Source organism: Pseudoliparis swirei, unplaced genomic scaffold, assembly GCF_029220125.1.
Source record: "Pseudoliparis swirei isolate HS2019 ecotype Mariana Trench unplaced genomic scaffold, NWPU_hadal_v1 hadal_26, whole genome shotgun sequence".
Lineage (NCBI taxonomy): Eukaryota > Metazoa > Chordata > Actinopteri > Perciformes > Liparidae > Pseudoliparis > Pseudoliparis swirei.
The window spans coordinates 853,020-871,061 of NW_026613262.1; the positions used below are offsets into that span (position 1 = coordinate 853,020).

The 18,042-nt window shown below is 49.5% G+C and overlaps 1 protein-coding gene across 1 annotated transcript; it reads right to left on the minus strand.

The window, feature by feature from the left end:
- Positions 1–2,578: 2,578 nt before the first annotated feature.
- On the minus strand, positions 2,579–4,695 carry LOC130191029 (E3 ubiquitin-protein ligase TRIM39-like). Its single transcript, XM_056410699.1, has one exon. It carries the CDS (start codon positions 4,648–4,650, stop codon positions 2,914–2,916), a length of 1,737 nt encoding a protein of 578 aa, XP_056266674.1. The 5' UTR covers positions 4,651–4,695; the 3' UTR covers positions 2,579–2,913.
- Between the last annotated feature and the right edge of the window lie 13,347 nt (positions 4,696–18,042).

Consider the following 18,042-nt stretch of genomic DNA (forward strand, 5'->3'; position numbering starts at 1 on the left):
GCAAGAATTAGAAGATTACTGTAAAGGATGTGACAATAAAAACTTGAAACTTGAAACTTGAAACTTGAAACAAAGCTCTGAAGGTATTAAGAAGATCGCATCATTTCCAAACTTTAATAGAATACAAGCAGCACAAGCAAAGGTTCGTAGAATCATCCGTAAAGCAAAAAGGGAAAGCTGGCAGAATTATTGGAGCAGAATTGGAAGAGCAACACCTGTGGGAGAGATTTGGGGGATGATTCGAAGCATGAGAGGAATGAGGAAAGTGTGGCAGTCAGTGGCGGTTCGTCCATAGGGGGCGCTAGGGCGCCGCCCCACTTAAAATTTTGAGATGAAGAAAAAAAAAAAGAAGAAAAAAAAAATCCTGTCAAAAAACATTATATGCCAAATCATTTAAATAGTAAATATACCGTGTTGACGCGCTAAATGTGTGTGGGAGACCGTCAGCCTGTCAACAACCACTTAAGTTAATGTGAAAAAATATAATATATCGCCATTATCACGGAGAGAAGCCCTCCTTTTCGAGGCGATCTAACGGTGTGTACTGCATCGAGAAAACATTTCAGTCGCTTCGCAAGGACGGCTTCTCATTGGCGGATGAACGTGAATCTTGGGTCACAAAAATGTGCGCCATGGTCACGTGATTGGACTATTCGGCAGATCAGAGACCCGTATGTTCCCTCAGCCCGTAGAGCAGTGTTGCCAGGTCCGCGGTTTCCCTGCGGAATCGGGCTACTTTTGAAGTGTTGCCGCGGGTTGAATTTTTTGTCCTTGGTTCGGGTAGACCTATTTTGCATGCAAATACATGAATATCTTTAAATAAAAATCCATATTTTAAATGAAATAATTTATTCATACCCAAATCCTACCAAACTGACTCCAGATCAGCACGTACACACATTTTATTTATGATAATATACTGTATCTAATTACACAAGGCCATTTTAGGACCTAGGTGAAATAACTGTTTTGGGAAAACTGCATTTAATGCTGGCATACTAACCATTTGGTGTTACTTTGTAGATATTACAATACATTTGGCAATGATAGCAATGCTGTTGGACTTTAAAAGCAGTGTATATGGTTTGGCACAGGCATATTTTGAGTTCTGATATTGGGCTGGTTTTTGGGCTGTCACACAGACCTGGCAACCCTGCTGCCCAGAGCTCCACGGAGGTACGCGAGCAACATAGCTAGCAGAAGCTTTATGTTAGTATGGCGTCGGCGACTGAAAACTCTGGTATCTCTACACCAAACACCTTTCAATCGACGGTCAAATATTGACAAGAAGAGGCTGAAAGAGTTGGGACCCGAACATCCGGATTTAAAAATTCTGCAGCAAAGCGCTAACCGCGGGAGGACGTATACCCGGAGCTTCTCCTCAAGCCTATATGCTAACCGGAGCTGGTTAGCTGGATGCTCCATGAGTAATTCGTTTTTTTGTTTCCCCTGTCTGTTATTCCAAAGTCCTGGGACTGAAACTCTCTGGACTACAACGGGGTGAGGGATCTAAAGAGCTGCAGACAAGTGTAAAGCACGAATCTTGCCGCAGTTATCTAGCTAAGAGCATGAAGCTAACTCGCTAACAGCCTGAAGCTAACTCGCTACCAGCCTGAAGCTAACCCTGTTTGCAGAGCAGGAGGAGGAGACCGAACTGGCATCGAAACACAACGAAGAAGTTCTGAAAAACAGACACATTCCCTCAAGAATAATGAAAACAGGCTGGTTACAGACATGATTGACTTTAACCAGAGAGTTATGGAGAAGTTTGAACACTTTAACAGGGCTCTCAAGTTTTGAAGACAGGCAAGCGTGACATTTCCATCAGCACCCGATGCTCACCTGTGCGCACATCGCAGCTGAGCGTTGCGCGTGCCGGCATCGAGCCGAGAAGAGTTGTTGACGGGGGGGGGGGGGTGCTAGTAGTGACTCTTTCTTTGCTCCGTCCCGATGCGCACAGACCAGCGTCGGAGCTCTGCAGCGACCGCAATCGACCAATCGATCGCGATCGGCGTATTGAGCACCCCTGCATTCAAACTAAATAGCCGAGAGTTTTTTTCAGCGTGAGAAATACGATGTGTGGCGGGAGTGCGTGAGTTAAGACCGAAATGCGTGAGTCTCACGCTCAATGCGTGAGACTTGAGAGCCCTGCTTTAAAGAGAGGAGGCTACTTTTCTTTACAGTAGTGGGGTCTACTCTGTCAAACACCCAATGTAACATGTGATCTCTTTCTGACTCTATTCAGCTCTGAACCTCTTTCATGTGAGGGTGAAACTCTTTTATTTTGCAAACCTCTGAAACCCAACCCAATGTTCCTTAAAGCTGCTCTGAACCTCTCATGCTAAAAGTTACAGTGTGTTGATAGTTGTTATTGGACAGTGTTGAGCACGCTGTGTTCTTGAAATAAAGCTTTGTTTTTTACAATATTCTACTCAAAACCTCTTTTCTTCTCATTGTTGAGTGCTATTTAAACTGCGCCCCCCCCCCAAAAAAATTTCACCAGCCGCCACTGGTTTCAGATGGACTTGTAAGAACTGTAAAAATAATATTTATTTAAAAAAAGTCTTGTTTGGCTTGTAAATATCTTTTATTATGAAAGTCACAGAATACAATTTATTTGTCATGAAACAACTTCTGTCAACCAGGCTTTACTTTTCTGGATCTTCTGGACGTGGAAATAAATGTCTTAGATTTAACAACGATTTGAATTGAAATTCTACATTTAATGTGTCATGATGCAGAGTTTAAGAGATTAATGTGTTTATTTGTAACGGGATACATTTAATAATGACGTGTAAATCAATCAAAACAGTAAACAGTAAGATGTCAAGTTCAACTGCATGATATTAAGACAAGATATGTACATTTATTCTCTTCAATGAACTAAATCATTATAATAACCAAAGAGAGTGATTAGTTTACTCCAACAGGAGAGATGATCAGAGGAGCAGAGTTTATACCACCATGATAATTAAGACCAGGACAGAAGAATGGGAGGAGTTTCTCCTTGAAGGAGCAGCCAGTAAAGGAGTAGATGAGAGCTGCAGCTCCTACGTCATAGAAGGAGACCAGACCCTCCTCATAGTCCACAAACACCCCCACCTTCTGAGGCCGAGTCTTCAGGGAGAGAACAACTGGAGGACCAGCATTAGCTTCATACTCATTTCCATTTCCCAAACCTATACTCCAGTAACCGTTCTGAGGACTCAGTGTGAAGAGTCTCTTCCTGTTGACCGACTCTCTGGCCACTCCTAAAAACCATTCAGACTTTTGTTTAACTTGAACCTCGTAATAAAGTTTTTCTGAAGAGAACTTCTGTGTTCCTAAAACACAGGGACAAAGAGAGAACCTCTGTGGATTGTCGGGGAGACGTGGCTGCTCTACCTGAGCAGGTTTCACTTGTTTCCTGTCATCAGACAGGATGAGGTAATGATGAGCTGTTTCAGGATCAAGAGTCACGTCCACTGCAAACTTCTGGACCCTCTTCAGCTCAGTTTCAGGAACCAGTTTCTTTATCTTCACTTCAACCAGCGTCTTCATCTTCACTTCAACCAGCGTCTTCATCATGTTACTGAGCGTCTCCTCCAGCTGAGACACAGCTCTCCTCACAGTCCCCTCATGTGATGCTGGAGGAACACTGACCTGAGACCAGTCCTTGGTGGGTGGTGGATGGTGGATGTTGAGGGACTGGACACTCTGGAGGAGGTGGAGGTGGTCTTCAGAGAGGGAGAGCTTCTCCACCTCAGTGCTCCTCTTCATCAGATCAGAGATCTCCTGTTCCATCTCTCTGATGGCGTCTTCAGCCTGTTTCTTGGTGCTTCTCTGCTTCTCTTCTATCGTAGTGATGAGCTCGTTCAGTTTCCTCTCCACAGACTCCTTCAGACCAGTGAAGACCTGAACACCTTCTGCTTTCTCTCTGTCTGCATCTTCCTCACTGAGCTTCACGTTGTGTTGGACCTCCTGAATCTTCAGGCGTCTCTTCTGGATCATCTCCTGAGTTTCAGCCTCTGTCTTCTGCAGCTCCACCTTCTTTCCTTCACATTCTTGTTTCAGAGGAACAACATTGTGCATCTTGTGGTCCAACACAGTGCAGAGCATGCAGACACACGTCTGGTCGGTCCTACAGAACAGCTCCAGAGGTTTATCGTGCTTCAGACACATCCTGTCTTCCAGGTTCTCCACAGGGTCCATCAGCTGATGTCTCTTCAGGCCTGACATTGTCAGGTGAGGCTCCAGGTGAGTCTCACAGTAGGAGGCCAGACACACCAGGCAGGACTTCAGGGCCTTCAGTTTGGTTCCAGTGCAGACGTCACAGGGAACTTCTCCTGGTCTGGACTCTTGTTGCTCTGAGCTGCTGCTGCTGGCTTTCTGCTGAGTCGACTGTCTGAACTGAGAAACCATCTCAGACATGAAGGTGTTGACGAGCAGCTCAGGTCTTGAGAAGAAAACCTTTTTACACAGTGGACACATGTTCTGGTTGTTGGTATTCCAGTAATCATTGATGCACTTTTTGCAGAAGTTGTGTCCACATGGTGTTGTGACTGGATCAGTGAACACATCCAGACAGACGGAGCACAGGAACTGATTTTCAGACAGCAGAAGGTTTGCAGAAGCCATATCTACACACATTGAGGAAGAAAAGAAGAACATGTTATTCAAAGTAGAATTCAATTATTTGTTGAAAAAGGAAACTAATGTGATAAATTTTACATCTTTTTTACATTACATTACATGTCATTTAGCAGACGCTTTTATCCAAAGCGACTTACAATAAGTGCATTTCAACCTAGAGTACAAACTAAGAACAACAAGAATACATGAAGTAACATTTCCTCAACATAGTCGAACTACAAAAGTACCATAAGTAAGTGCTATTTAAGAGCCACGGAAGTGCTAATCTGTGTTTTACTCCAGATGTAGTCGGAAAAGGTGTGTTTTTAGTTTCCGGCGGAAGCTGTAGAGACTTTCTGCTGTCCTGATGTCAGTGGGGAGCTCGTTCCACCACTGAGGAGCCAGGACAGCAAACAGTCTGGATGTAGAGTGATGAGCTCGAGGTGCAGGAGTCACAAGTCGATTGGCTGTTGCCGAGCGGAGCGAACGTGCCGGGGTGTACGGTGTGACCATATCCCGGATATAGACGGGGCCCGATCCGTTCAGAGCACGGTACGCCAGGACCAGTGTTTTGAAGCGGATGAGAGCAGCCACCGGTAACCAGTGGAGAGAGCGGAGGAGCGGAGTGGTGTGGGTGAATTTCGGGAGGCTGAAGACCAGTCGAGCTGCTGCATTCTGGATGAGCTGCAGAGGTCGGATGGCCTTAGCGGGTTGACCAGCCAGGAGGGAGTTAGTAGTCAAGGCGTGAAATGACCAGAGCCTGGACCAGAACCTGTGCCGCCTTCTGAGTAAGAAGAGGCCGTATTCTCCTGATGTTGTGCAGCATGTACCTACAGGAACGCTGCCCCAGCGATGTTGGACGTCAGGAAGAGTTGACTGTCTAGTGTCACCCCGAGATTCCTGGCAGTCAGGGTAGGGGCCAACACAGAGCTGTTGAAGGTGGTAGTCAGGTCATGGGTGGGGGAGCCTTTCCCTGGAAGGAATAGTAGCTCAGTCTTGTCAGGGTTGATTTTCAGATGGTGAGCAGACATCCACTGAGAGATGTCAGTCAGACAGGCAGAGATTCGCGCCGCCACCTGTGTTTCGGACGGTGGAAACGAGAAGATCAGTTGGGTGTCATCAGCTTAGCTATGATAGGAGAAGCCATGCGAACGAATGACAGAGCCGAGAGAATTTGTGTCCAGAGAGAAGAGGAGGGGACCCAGGACGGAGCCTTGAGGAACCCCAGTAGTGAGAGGACAAGGATCAGACACAGGTCCTCTCCAAGTTACCCGGTAAGTGCGGTCGTTGAGGTAGGAAGAGAAAAGAGCGAGTGCAGTGCCTGAGATCCCCAGTTCCTGAAGAGAAGAGATAAGGATCTGGTGGTTCACGGTGTCGAATGCTGCAGAAAGGTCAAGAAGGATAAGGACAGAGGAGAGAGAGGCTGCTCTAGCAGTGTGAAGCTGCTCAGAGACAGCAAGGAGGGCAGTCTCTGTTGAGAGGCCTTGAATCCAGACTGGTGAGGGTCAAGAAGGTTGTTACTGTGGAGATATGAGGACACTTGGTTAAAGATAGCTCGCTCCAGAGTTTTGGACAGAAAAGGAAGAAGAGAGACCGGTCTGTAGTTGCTGACTTCAGACGGGTCGAGCGTGGGTTTCTTCAGGAGAGGGTTGACTCTCGCCTCCTTCAGAGAGTTGGGGAAACAGCCAGTTGAGAGGGAGCTGTTAATAAGATGGGTGAGAAAGGTCAGAAGGTCAGGAGCAATAGCCTGGAGAATGGGAGACGGGACGGGGTCAAGGGCGCAGGTGGTCGAGCGGAGGACACCAAGCTAAGAACTTGATGGGGAGACAAGGGGGTGAAAGAGGAAAGAGAGGGGGATGAAGAAGTTAGTGTTGGTGAGGTGATAGAAGATGGATTTGTAAAGGAGGAGCGTATGTCGTCTATCTTGTTTGTAAAGTAGCCACAAAGTGGCTCGGCAAAAGGGTGGAAGGAGGAGGGGGACAAGGAGGTTGGAAAAGATAGAGAAGAGTTTTTTGGGGTTAGAAAAGGAAGACTGAATTGTGGTCAGGTAGAAAGAGCTTTTGGCTGCAGAGATAGAGGTAGAGAATGAGGAGAGGAGAGATTGATCGAAGAGCAGGTCTTCCGCTTGATTCGACGGCGCCCATTTCCTTCCGTCTGCGCTCGCAGGGTGGCTCTCTCGGCGCGCACCGAGTCCGACAACCACGGAGGATTTCCGAACCGGTCGTGTCTTAAAAGGACAAAGAGAATCAAGAGATGAAGACAGGGAAGAGAGGAGAGTGTCTGCGGCAGAGTTAGGATGCATGAGTGAGAAGCAGTCAGTTGAGGGGAGAGCAGATAGGACAGAGGAGGCCAGGGAGGAGGGACAGAGGGTGCAAATGTTGCGGCGTACAGGTGCAGAGTCTGTAGATATGGGTGGGTTGTCAGTACCATAGAGCGAGAGAGAGTAAGAGATGAAGAAGTGGTCAGAGACATGGAGAGGAGTTACAGTGAGGTTGGAGGTAGAGCAGTTTCTTGTGAAAATGTAGTCAAGGCGGTTGCCGGCGTTGTGAGTGCGAGGGGAGGGACTGAGTGAGAGGTTAAAGGAAGACAGTAAGAGTAAGAGATCACATGACTTCTCTGTCTGGATGTTGAAGTCGCCCAGAAGGATGAGCGGGGGGCCGTGTTCCGAGAAGTTCGACAGGAGGGCGTCTAGCTCTTCCAAGAAATCTCCCAAAAAACCAGGGGGACGGTAGAGAACAACAATGTGTAGTTGAACCGGATGAGTAACCGTCACAGCATGGAACTCAAAAGTCAGTGGGATAAAGAGGAAGCGGGTAGGGAGAGAAACACCATGTGGGTGAGATGAGTAAACCTGTACCTCCACCCCGACCAGAGGGTCTGGGTGTGTGGCTGAAGGAGAAGGCCGAGAGAGCAGCCGGGGTAGACGTGTTGTCTGCTGTGATCCAGGTCTCAGTGAGAGCCAGGAAGTCAAGCGACTGCTCCATAGCAAAGAGATGAAACCGGCCTTGCGGTTGGCTGACTGACAGTTCCAGAGGCCTCCCGTGACCAGGTGCTGGGTGTGAGTGGAACGGGTAGGAAGGATAACAGAGGAGGGGTTCCGGTACATGAATGAACGAGTCCTATAGTAACTACGAGTAGAGATACACACAGGTATGGAAAATACACACATATTCACAAAAAGGTGAAATACTCAGCCACCCACGAAAGACTCCAACGGAAGACTCCTATGTCTTTGTCCTCCGAGTCTTCTACAGCTGACGCTAAAGACCCGATCCGGTTATGAGCCCAAGTAGGTGCCAATTACCTCCAGCCGCGTTGACACCGCCCCTTGGTATTCAAATGACACTCAATAGAAACCAGGTGATGAGCGCTCGTCCAATCAGTGAAGATTCAGGCGTCGGGACACAACTATCTTCCAAAACAAATCCTTAAACAGGACAGACTAACAATCTAGCAGTTTTAAACAACAAATACAACAGCAAATTAGCAGATAAAACTAATTTAACCAAGATACTTAGCAGGATCCAAGTAGTCAAGTGTCAGGAAACAGGACACAGCTCTCAACCAAGACAAATCCTTGAAACAGTGTCAGGAAGCAGCTCTCTGCCAAACCAAATCCTTAAAACAGGACAGACTAACAATCTAGCAGCTTTAAACAACAAATACAACAGCAATTTAGCAGATAAAACTAATTTAAAGAAGATACTTAGCAGGATGCAAGTAGTCAGTAGTCTCGCCTCACAGGTAGAAGATGCACATCCGTCTACCAAACCACTTTGTCGACTACTTTACAAAAAGAAAAGAAGACATACGCTCCTCATTTACTCATCCATCTTCGATAACTAGAATTACATCAACTTCTTCTTCATCTTCGAGTGAGCTATCTTTAATCAAATCTATCTCCACCATAAAAACCTTCTTGACCTTCACCAGTCTGGTCAAGGTCGGCCTCTCAACAGAAACTGCCCTCCTCGTTGTCTCTGAGCAGCTTCACACTGCTAGAGCAGCCTCTCTCTCCTCTGTCCTTATCCTTCTAGACCTTTCTGCTGCATTTGACACAGTGGACCACCAGATCCTCATGTCCTCCCTTCAGGACCTGGTATCTCAGGTTCTGCTCTCTCCCTCTTCTCATCCTACCTCAACGACCGCACTCACCAGGTAACCTGGAGAGGAGTTGTGTCTGAACCTTGTCCTCTCACTAGTGGGGTACCTCAGGGCTCCATCCTGGATCCCCTCCTCTTCTCTATGAACACCAACTCTCTAGGCCAGTGGTCGCCAACCTGTCGATCGCGATCGACCGGTCGATCTCGGAGACGTTCCCTGTCGATCTCCAAAATAAAATGAAAATAAATTCAGAAACACATTGTTCCTCGTTTTCGAACATTTTCTGAAGTGTCTTCTGAAACATTTTCATTCTGACTGGAAGATTGACGTCAGAAAACATCTCCGCCTGATTCATGAACGCCTGAAAATGGGTTCTCTGACAGCCGTGTTGTCAGCTGTGCTCCTCGTAAGAGGGGAACGTACCACTACAGGTCGGGCCCAGGGGGAAATGCAGAAAGACCTTTATTGATAACTTTACATCTTACACAACCTCAAACTACACCGACATAAAACTAAGTCATCAATAAATAAATGTTGAAATGCCTGTACCTTAATGTAAATGTTTACGTTACGGCATTAACAGGTTACGCCTGCGCATGCGCGACAGCCGAGATTCTTGGCGACTTGCCAGGTCTTACCTCCGTGAGTTGGGCTTTTCTGCTGTTGTCCTTCAAAACAAAAGCTCAACATTGAGCTTTTTTTTCCTTGTCTGATGGAGCAATCTGGTTTACTTGAAAGTGATTGCAATTGTATTTATTCTATTATTTGAAAAAGCATAGATGCATAGATGCAGAGTTCAGTCACAGCCATAACACTGGAGTCACATGACTTGATGGCCTTATGATGAGAGCTGAACTTACATGAGTTGCACTGACTGATCATGTTGTCAGTGTTGTGTTGTAATTGGATTGGATTCAATGTATTGTCATTGCTAGAGTCCAGGTACAGAGGCAACGAAATGTAAATAAATACAACATTTATATTGGTAGTTCATCCAGCTGCTCATTGCAAATGTGTTTTTTCTTGTTCATATATTGTGCGGTTAACAAATATCTTACTTGTTATATTACACTTAAATTCTGTGTTCCTAGTCACATCAATTTGAACGCTGGACCAAAATGACAATTAGGCCAAATAAAAAGTCATAAGTCCAGTCTGGACCGTCGTTTTCTCTCAACGCCTCAATAGGTAGATCTTGCCGGTCATGAAGGCGGAGGTCAGGGATCTTGGGCTCAAAAAGGTTGGTGACCACTGCTCTAGACTGTGTCATTTGCTCACCCTTCCCAAACATTGGTACTTGCGTAGCGAGCTGCAAACAGATCGGGTCTACGTCCAGGACTTGGTCAAACCTTACACCCCACCCCGTTCACTCCGCTCAGCATCTACCAATCGGCTTGTTACTCAGAGCTAAACTCTCAACAAAGTCACTACTGTTTGCTGTCCCGGCTCCTCATTGGTGAAACAAGCTCCCAATGACATCAGGACAGCAGAGTCTCTAAATCTCCCACCGCAAACTAAAAACACTTCTTTTCCGACTATATCTTCATTAAAAAAAGGATAGCATGTTAGTACTTATTGTAAGTCGCTGGATAAAAGTGTCAGCTAAATTAAATGTAAGGTAACAACTTTTAACTTTGACATAAGAAACCAAGATCAAAGTCGTGCCGACAGACTCAACCTCGCTTCTCTTGCAAAGCAGCACAGAATAAGTCCAAAGTGAGTTAAAGAGCAGCTCTGACAACAAAGCTTTGCTGACTGATGACTAACACATCACATTTCCTCCAGCTGCTTCACAATAAAAGCATTAAACTTTTATTGTGAAACTACTAGAGGAAATAGAGGAAGTGATCAATGAACAGTAACAAAAGCAGGAAAGTCAGAGTGAGACTAAACTTAAAACCACAGATTCAGTTACTAGTTACTAAAGTCCTCCTGAGACAGTTTAAAGCAGTTAAAGTGAGTTTCTGTGTCTTGGGACTGTGGACAGACAGCCATAGTTATATTGTTAATAATTCATCAGGTATGAAGTGATAAGAGAGGAACTTCCTGCCCGAGTAAAGCTAAAGTGTTGTGTTAATCCTGGTGATCACAGGTGTGAATATGATCAGATGTACTTACTAGTGTTTGGAAGAGACTCTGTTGAGTTGTTGAGAAAAACCTGAAGACGTCACTTTGAATCGTCTCTGAGAGAAAAGCAGAGACTCGTCTCGACTGCAGTGTTTCTGACTCTGAAGTTAACTCAGGCTTCCTGAGTGTGACGCAGCAGCTCTCCTCTTCAGGGTGGCTCCTCCTCTTACCTGCAGCTCTGTGGGTGTAAACCTCACCTTCACCTCCCTGTGACTCACACAGAGTCGTCTGCCAGTGGCGGCAGGTGAAATATTTTTTGGGTAGGGCCATCCAATCAATTTCTGCAAACATCCCAGTATGATTCAAAACAAGTATCAAACATGCTTTTCTACTTTGTAGTTGAATATTTAACATTTATTCCAACACTGCTGACATCATGAGGACTTCTTATTCACTCTTATCTGCAGCTCTTATGAAAGACCGGCAGGAGGAAATGCAGAAAGAGCTTCATGAGAACTTCACATAATACACAAGTTCAAAGTACACCGACATAAAACGTGGTCGTTAATAAATATATTGTAACAGACAGAGGGAAATGTTATGTTATAAATGTTATGTTCCGGATGTAAGTGAACGTCTCACGAGCTGGTAGCTGTGAGGCGTGTCTGTGATTGGAGGGCGAGTGATGTTGTTGTGTTGTTGTGTTGTGTTACGCCTCGTTCGGAGCAGAGCTATGACCCGGAGCAGACGTGAAGCTGGTTGGAGGCTTTCACGGCGTTTTGCTGTCGTTTTGGCGTAGGCTACGGCCAACAGTAGCCTGTTCTATGTTCCCTGAATAAACACCCTATAAACCATCTATGCCTCGTAGCGTTCCTGACCCAGGGTCGCTACATTTGGTGTCAGAAGTAAAACTTTCGCTATCATCAACATCGCCACGCAAATTAGCAGCAGAGAAGCTAAGTGGCTAACGCTCGTCAACGGTGAGAAACACGACGTCGGGGAGCCGTCTCAAGATTAAACGGGAAGGAGAAAGTGACGAACGAGAATGGGACGGCGCAGCCGGGGCCTGGCAGACGACGGAGCACCGAGAGCGGATAAAAGAAATGACCGCTAGGATGGCTATGGAGGCTTTGGCCACTCGGGCCGCGCCGGTGAGGGAAATGGCGGCCGTAGAGGAATAACTGCGGCCGCAGGAAGGGACATGACGGAGCACACGGAGACACGGAGAGAAGCTATTCCGTTCACAATAAAGACCCCCAGATATGACGGTAAATCCAACTGGGAAGCTTTTCATGCACAATTTGGACTATTAGCCCACGCCAGTAGATGGTCCACTGAAGTAAAAGCTCTCCAGTTAGCGATGAGCCTCACGGGTGACGCTTTATCAAGCCTGCTGCTGCTGAGTCCTGATGAGAGGAGTGATTATGATGCACTCATTGGGGCTCTAAAGCCACGATTTGGACAATGCTCTGCCACTAGCCTGCTCCGCTCTGAACGATGCAGCAGACAGCGACGGCCAGAGGAGCCGCTGAGGGAGCTCCTCATGACATTGAGGGGCTTGTTCACCTACGCCCACATGCCCCGTCCATCCAGAGGGAGCTATAGGGACCACTTCCTCCAGGCCCTGCTGCCAGCTGACCTGCACATCCAGACACGACTCCTCACCCTGGGTCGCTCCAGGAGGCTTTGGAGTCAGCAACGGAGAGAGAGATGCTGTGTGCTGGCGCCATGGGGAAAGTGGTTGAAAAAGCACCAAAAGGGAGCGCTGCTTGTGAGACGGAGAGGGAGTTGGCGCAGCCTGCCTGGGTGGGGGAGCTAACCCAGCTAGTGAGGGCTGCCACTTCGAGAGATGAGAGGCAAGACAAGCCACGACCAAGAGTCTGCTGGGGGTGTGGCCAGCCTGGCCACCTGGTCCGACACTGCCCTGCTCCACCGCGAACAAGGAAACGAGCCGGGCCCGCATAATCGGGATGCGGACCCCTGGCACTCTGTCCCAGCCCCCTCTAATTAACGAAGCTACGCAACCGTCCGACCAAATAGGGGCAACCAGACCACCGGAGGATTTTGATGGTCAGCTAGAGCGACTCGTGGTGCTGGGTCGAACATGGATAGGAGACTGTTGGTATGCAATGCTCACCATTGGAGGGACATGCTGCTCTGCACTGGTAGACACAGGTGCGTCAGCAACCCTGGTGAGGCCCGATGTGGTGACAAATGGAACTGATATTTTTCCCACTATAGTGAATCTGCAGTCAGTCACCGGGGAGCGAACTCCCATGGTTGGGGAAGCAATAGTGACTCTGGGCCTGGGGAAAAAGTCTATCCGCTGCCCGGTGTGGGTTGCTAACCTGGAGGACTGTATACTGGGACTGGATGTTCTCGGGGCATTGGACTGTGTCATCGACACAAAGAGAGGAACTCTCACGTTCCCTGATGGTCATGTCATCCAGACCCGGCCTGGCTGTGTTGCGACCCACACCGTTGCCACACTGACGGCTGAGACAACACATGATGCTGCCCCCAGCTGCATCAACTTCAAGTGAGCTATCCACACTGCCCTCCACCCTGCCAGCTGCTGAGTTGCACCCACCCCCAGCCTCTGTCCGGCCAGCTACAAGTCCACACACACAGGTGACAAACGCCTCTCCACCTGACGACAGTGAAAGAGTCTTGGCAGTGAGGGAGGTCTGGCAGGCAAACTGTGGTGGTCTGATTCCTAGCGAACAAGACCTGTTGTGGCAGCTGCTTCTTGAGTTCAAGGACTGTTTTTCAATGTCGGAGGACGATGTGGGCCGCACAGATCTCATCCAGCATGACATCGAAACGGGAGATGCACGGCCGATTAGGATGAGACCTCGACGCCTCCCACTGGCCAGGCAGGCTGCGGCAGACAAAGCCCTGCAAGAGATGCAGCGAGGGGGAATCATCGAGCCTTCCACCAGCCCCTGGGCCTCGGCCATCGTCATGGTCCCCAAAAAGCAGAAGGAGGCGTGGCGTTTCTGTGTGGACTTCAGGCCCCTCAACAAAGTGACAAAAAAGGACTCCTACCCCCTTCCACGCATCGACGAGGCCCTCGACACGGTGGCAGGGTCAGCCTGGTCCTCCTCTTTGGACCTGTGGAGCGGGTATTGGCAGGTCCCTCTCAGCCCTGAAGCGAGGGCCAAAACTGCCTTCATCACTAATGGGGGCTTGTGGCAGTTTAAAGTCCTTCCACTTGGCCTCTGCAATGCTCCTGCCACGTTCGAGAGGCTAATGGACAGGGTACTCGCTGGTATCCCTCGGCAGGAGTGTGTTGTGTACCTGGACGACATACTGGTGCACGGCGACTCCTTCCAGGCGGCTCTCGAGGCCCTGAGGCGGGTGCTGGAGAGAGTGGCAGCAGCAGGTCTAAAGCTGCACCCACAGAAATGCTCCTTCATGCAACGGGAGGTCACATTTCTGGGGCACAAGCTTGGGGGCGGCGGTGTCGGCACCATGGATGATAAAGTGCAGACGGTGAAGGATTGGCCTACCCCCAACACTGTGCAGGACCTGAAAAGCTTCCTGTGCCTGGCCTCCTACTATAGGAAGTTTGTAAGGGTTTTTTCCTGCATAGCTGTACCACTGCTCCACCTGCTGCAAAAAGGGGTGGTGTTTGATTGGACAGAGGAGTGCCATGCAGCTTTCACTTCACTGCAGAGAGCCCTTGTGAGGCCCCAGTCCTCTCACCGCCTGACCCCACCCTGCCTTTTATCCTCGACACGGACGCCAGTAATGCAGGCGCAGGTGCTGTGCTGGCCCACGTGACTCCTGAAGGAGAGAGTGGTGAGTGCGTGGCATCACAGCAGACAGTTCAACAAGGCTGAACGCCACTGTGTCACGAGACGGGAGCTGCTTGCTATGGTCTGTGCCATCCGAGATTTCAGATATTACCATGGGGGCCTCCACTTCACAGTCCGGACCGACCACTCTGCCTTACAGTGGCTCATGTCTTTAAGGAGCCAAAGGCCAGCTGGCACGCTGGATTGAGGAGCCACAGGCGTATGATTTCACTGTGGTCCACAGAACGGGGCACGCCACGGAAATGCTGGGACGCCACGCCGGCCTTGCAGAGCGCTGATGGCTGCAACTACTGTGAGAAAAGAGAGGCGCAGGAAGAGGAGCGGCTGCAACCTGATGTGAAATGTGCTGCCGTGGGACCGGTGGGCACGCCAGCAGGCCATGGACTGACAGCTGTGGACGCAGCAGAGTGGGGTGCAAACAGGAAGAGGATGTCGACATAAGGCCAGTGCTCGCTTGGGTGGGATCCCAACAGCGACCACCTTGGGGAGAGGTTACCATGTGTTCTCGAGCCACAAAGGGACTCTGGTCAATTTGTCAAGCCCTGCGACTGCGTGATGGTGTCCTGCAGAGGGGGTGGAAAGAGCCGGCGACTGGAGAGACACGGTGGCAAGTGGTGGTGCCCAGGGCTCTGAGAGACAGTGCTCCGGGCAATGCATGGAGCTCCGGGATCTGGTCACTTCGGCGTTACGAAGACCCTCCGTCGCCTCCGCCAGGGGTTCTACTGGGGCCAACATAGGCGGGATGTGGAGGACTACAGCTGCACAGCGAAGAAAGGCCCTGCAGACAGATCTCATGCCCAGCTCCAGCAGTTCCCGGCTGGGTGTCCCATGGAGAGGGTGGGGATTGATGTTCTTGGACCGTTTCCTCACTCAGAGGGGCAACCGTTATATCCTCACTGCCATGGACTATTTTACTAAGTGGCCCGAAGCGTACTGCATGCCGAACCAGGAGGCGGAGACGATTGTGGATGCTCTGGTGGGGGGAATGTTCAGCAGATTTGGGGCCCCTGAAGTCATCCACAGATCAGGGCAGAAACTTTGAGTCCCGTATTCGCCGCCATGTGTGACAAACTGGGATCCCACAAGACCAAGACTACACCCCTCCATCCACAGAGCGATGGGCTGGTCGAGAGATTCAACCGCACGCTGGCACAACAGCTGGCCATAGTGGCAGCTAAACATCAGCGTGACTGGGACGACCACGTGCCTCTGGTGCTGATGGCTTACAGGTCTGCGGTGCAGGACTCCACTTCCTGCTCTCCTGCCCTTCTCATGCTCGGCAAGGAAATCCGGACGCCAGGGGAGATGATGATGCGGAAACCTCCCGACGCCCCTGCGGGTCCCCCGGGGCTCGACTATGCTCGGAAACTCCAGGACCGCTTGGAGTCGGCCCACGAGTTTGCCAGGAACCAGATGCGCAGTGCGGGCGAAAGGCAAAAGAGGAACTACGATGTGCACGTCAGACGACGACATTTTGAAGTCGGAGAGCTGGTCTGGGTGTATAGCCCTCAGAGGAAGAAGGGCAGGTGCCCAAAGCTCGATAGTGAGTGGGCGGGGCCCTGCCGAGTCCTGGAGAGACTTGGAGAGGTGGTGTACAGGGTCCAACTGCCACCACGAGGAAGGAAAGCCGCTCTGCATAGAGACAGGCTGGCCCCCTACTGGGGCACATTCACCCCACCAGGACAAGAGCCTGGGGCACCCTGGACTCAGCCCAGACCCCCAAACCCTTCCCAATGGGCCCAGCCTTTCTCCTGCCCCTTCACAGACTCTGAGTGTCCCTGGCCCCGCCCCTCCCTTCCCATCCCCTGCCCTTGGTCCCAGCGTCCCCTCAACCCCTTTTCCTTCTCCCCAGCGCCGACGGCAGCCTCAGAGGAACCGCAGGCCCCCTGGCCACCTGAGAGACTTTGTGGGGGGAGGGTAGTGTAACGGACTGAGGGAAATGTTATGTTATAAATGTTATGTTCCGGATGTAAGTGAACGTCTCACGAGCTGGTAGCTGTGAGGCGTGTCTGTGATTGGAGGGCGAGTGATGTTGTTGTGTTGTTGTGTTGTGTTACGCCCCGTGGGAGCAGAGCTATGACCCGGAGCAGACGTGAAGCTGGTTGGGAGGCTTTCACGGCGTTTTGCTGGCGTTTTGGCGTAGGCTGCGGCCAACAGTAGCCTGTTCTATGTCCCCTGAATAAACACCCTATAAACCATCTACGCCTCGTAGCGTTCCTGACCCAGGGTCGCTACAGTATCATGATATGGCAGGTTGTGTAATAATGTTATTATGTCACTTTAGGAAAATGGCATGGGCTTAAGCAGGCAGAGGACAGTGAACGTGTGTGTGACTAGGAAGAGGGGACTGAATATGCTTGTGTAACTTGGACAGTGATGTACAGGACAAGGGACATTTTATTCATTTTTATTCAGAAATAACAGTTTCTCAACAGTTCCATCTTATCACCTATCCTTCTCTCCTCACTCTCCTAACTCTCCAAACTATCTCTCTCTCTCTAAATTCTCCAAACTCTCAACCAACAACCCACATGTTGAATGGAGCCTGAGGGGTTTATATTGCTGTCAAACCTCCCGGCAAAATCTGAACCGCTTCCCGAAGCAGTCACGTGGTACAGCCGGGCAGCGAGGCTTCGGACGTCATCATTTTTGGCTCCTCCCCTAAATGAAGCAAGCCTCGATACGCGCTTCGAGGAAACGCCCCCTCCATGACTCGACACACGCTTCGAAGCGTCGGCACATCTCGTAACAACACCAAGAGAGACTAACCCCGCTGTGTGTTGTGCTCCGGTCCTGCAGCGGATCGTGAGCGCCCAGAGTCTGAGCGAGGACGACATGAGGACCAGGAGGAGACCGCCCCCGAGCCCTCCTCCTCCTCCTCTTCCTCACGTGGACCCTCCGTGACGACCTTGCCAACGCCTCGGCCTCCACCACGCCGGCCGACGTCCATCACTTCCGGAAGTGGAATTTAGTTTTTTTTATTCCTGGTTTATCCATGACAGTCGTGTGTGTTTGTCTTTTAACTTAAATGACCCGTTTTGGGGTATGAAGAGTATCTGGATCATAACAGCCCCCCCCCCCCCTCCCGACAGCATCGTGTACCAGGGTTACTCCGTCCTCGCGGTTCCTTTATCAGTCATGGAACGTTCCAGAAACGGGAATCTTCTCTCCGCTCCGCAAAGTATTTATTGTTTCAATGTGTTTGTTATCGGTCTTCTGTTCATTCTCGACTCGCAAACACTTTGTAAAAAAAGTGCTGAAATGTTTTGTTTTGTCATTTTGAGAGAGGACGCTCTGTAGGAAAATAAAACAATGTGGACAGACTGAAGTTGTCTTGTGAGATTATTTTCTTTTTATTAAATTACGCCTCTTTCTACTTCTTGCTGGTCGCTGTGTCATCCGTTTAGTAAATAGCTTGTAGTGAGAAAACATTTCCAAT

Coding starts and splice junctions, on each gene's coding strand:
- LOC130191029 (XM_056410699.1), bottom strand. CDS start 4,650: ATGTTCTTCTTTTCTTCCTCAATGTGTGTAGATATGGCTTCTGCAAAC.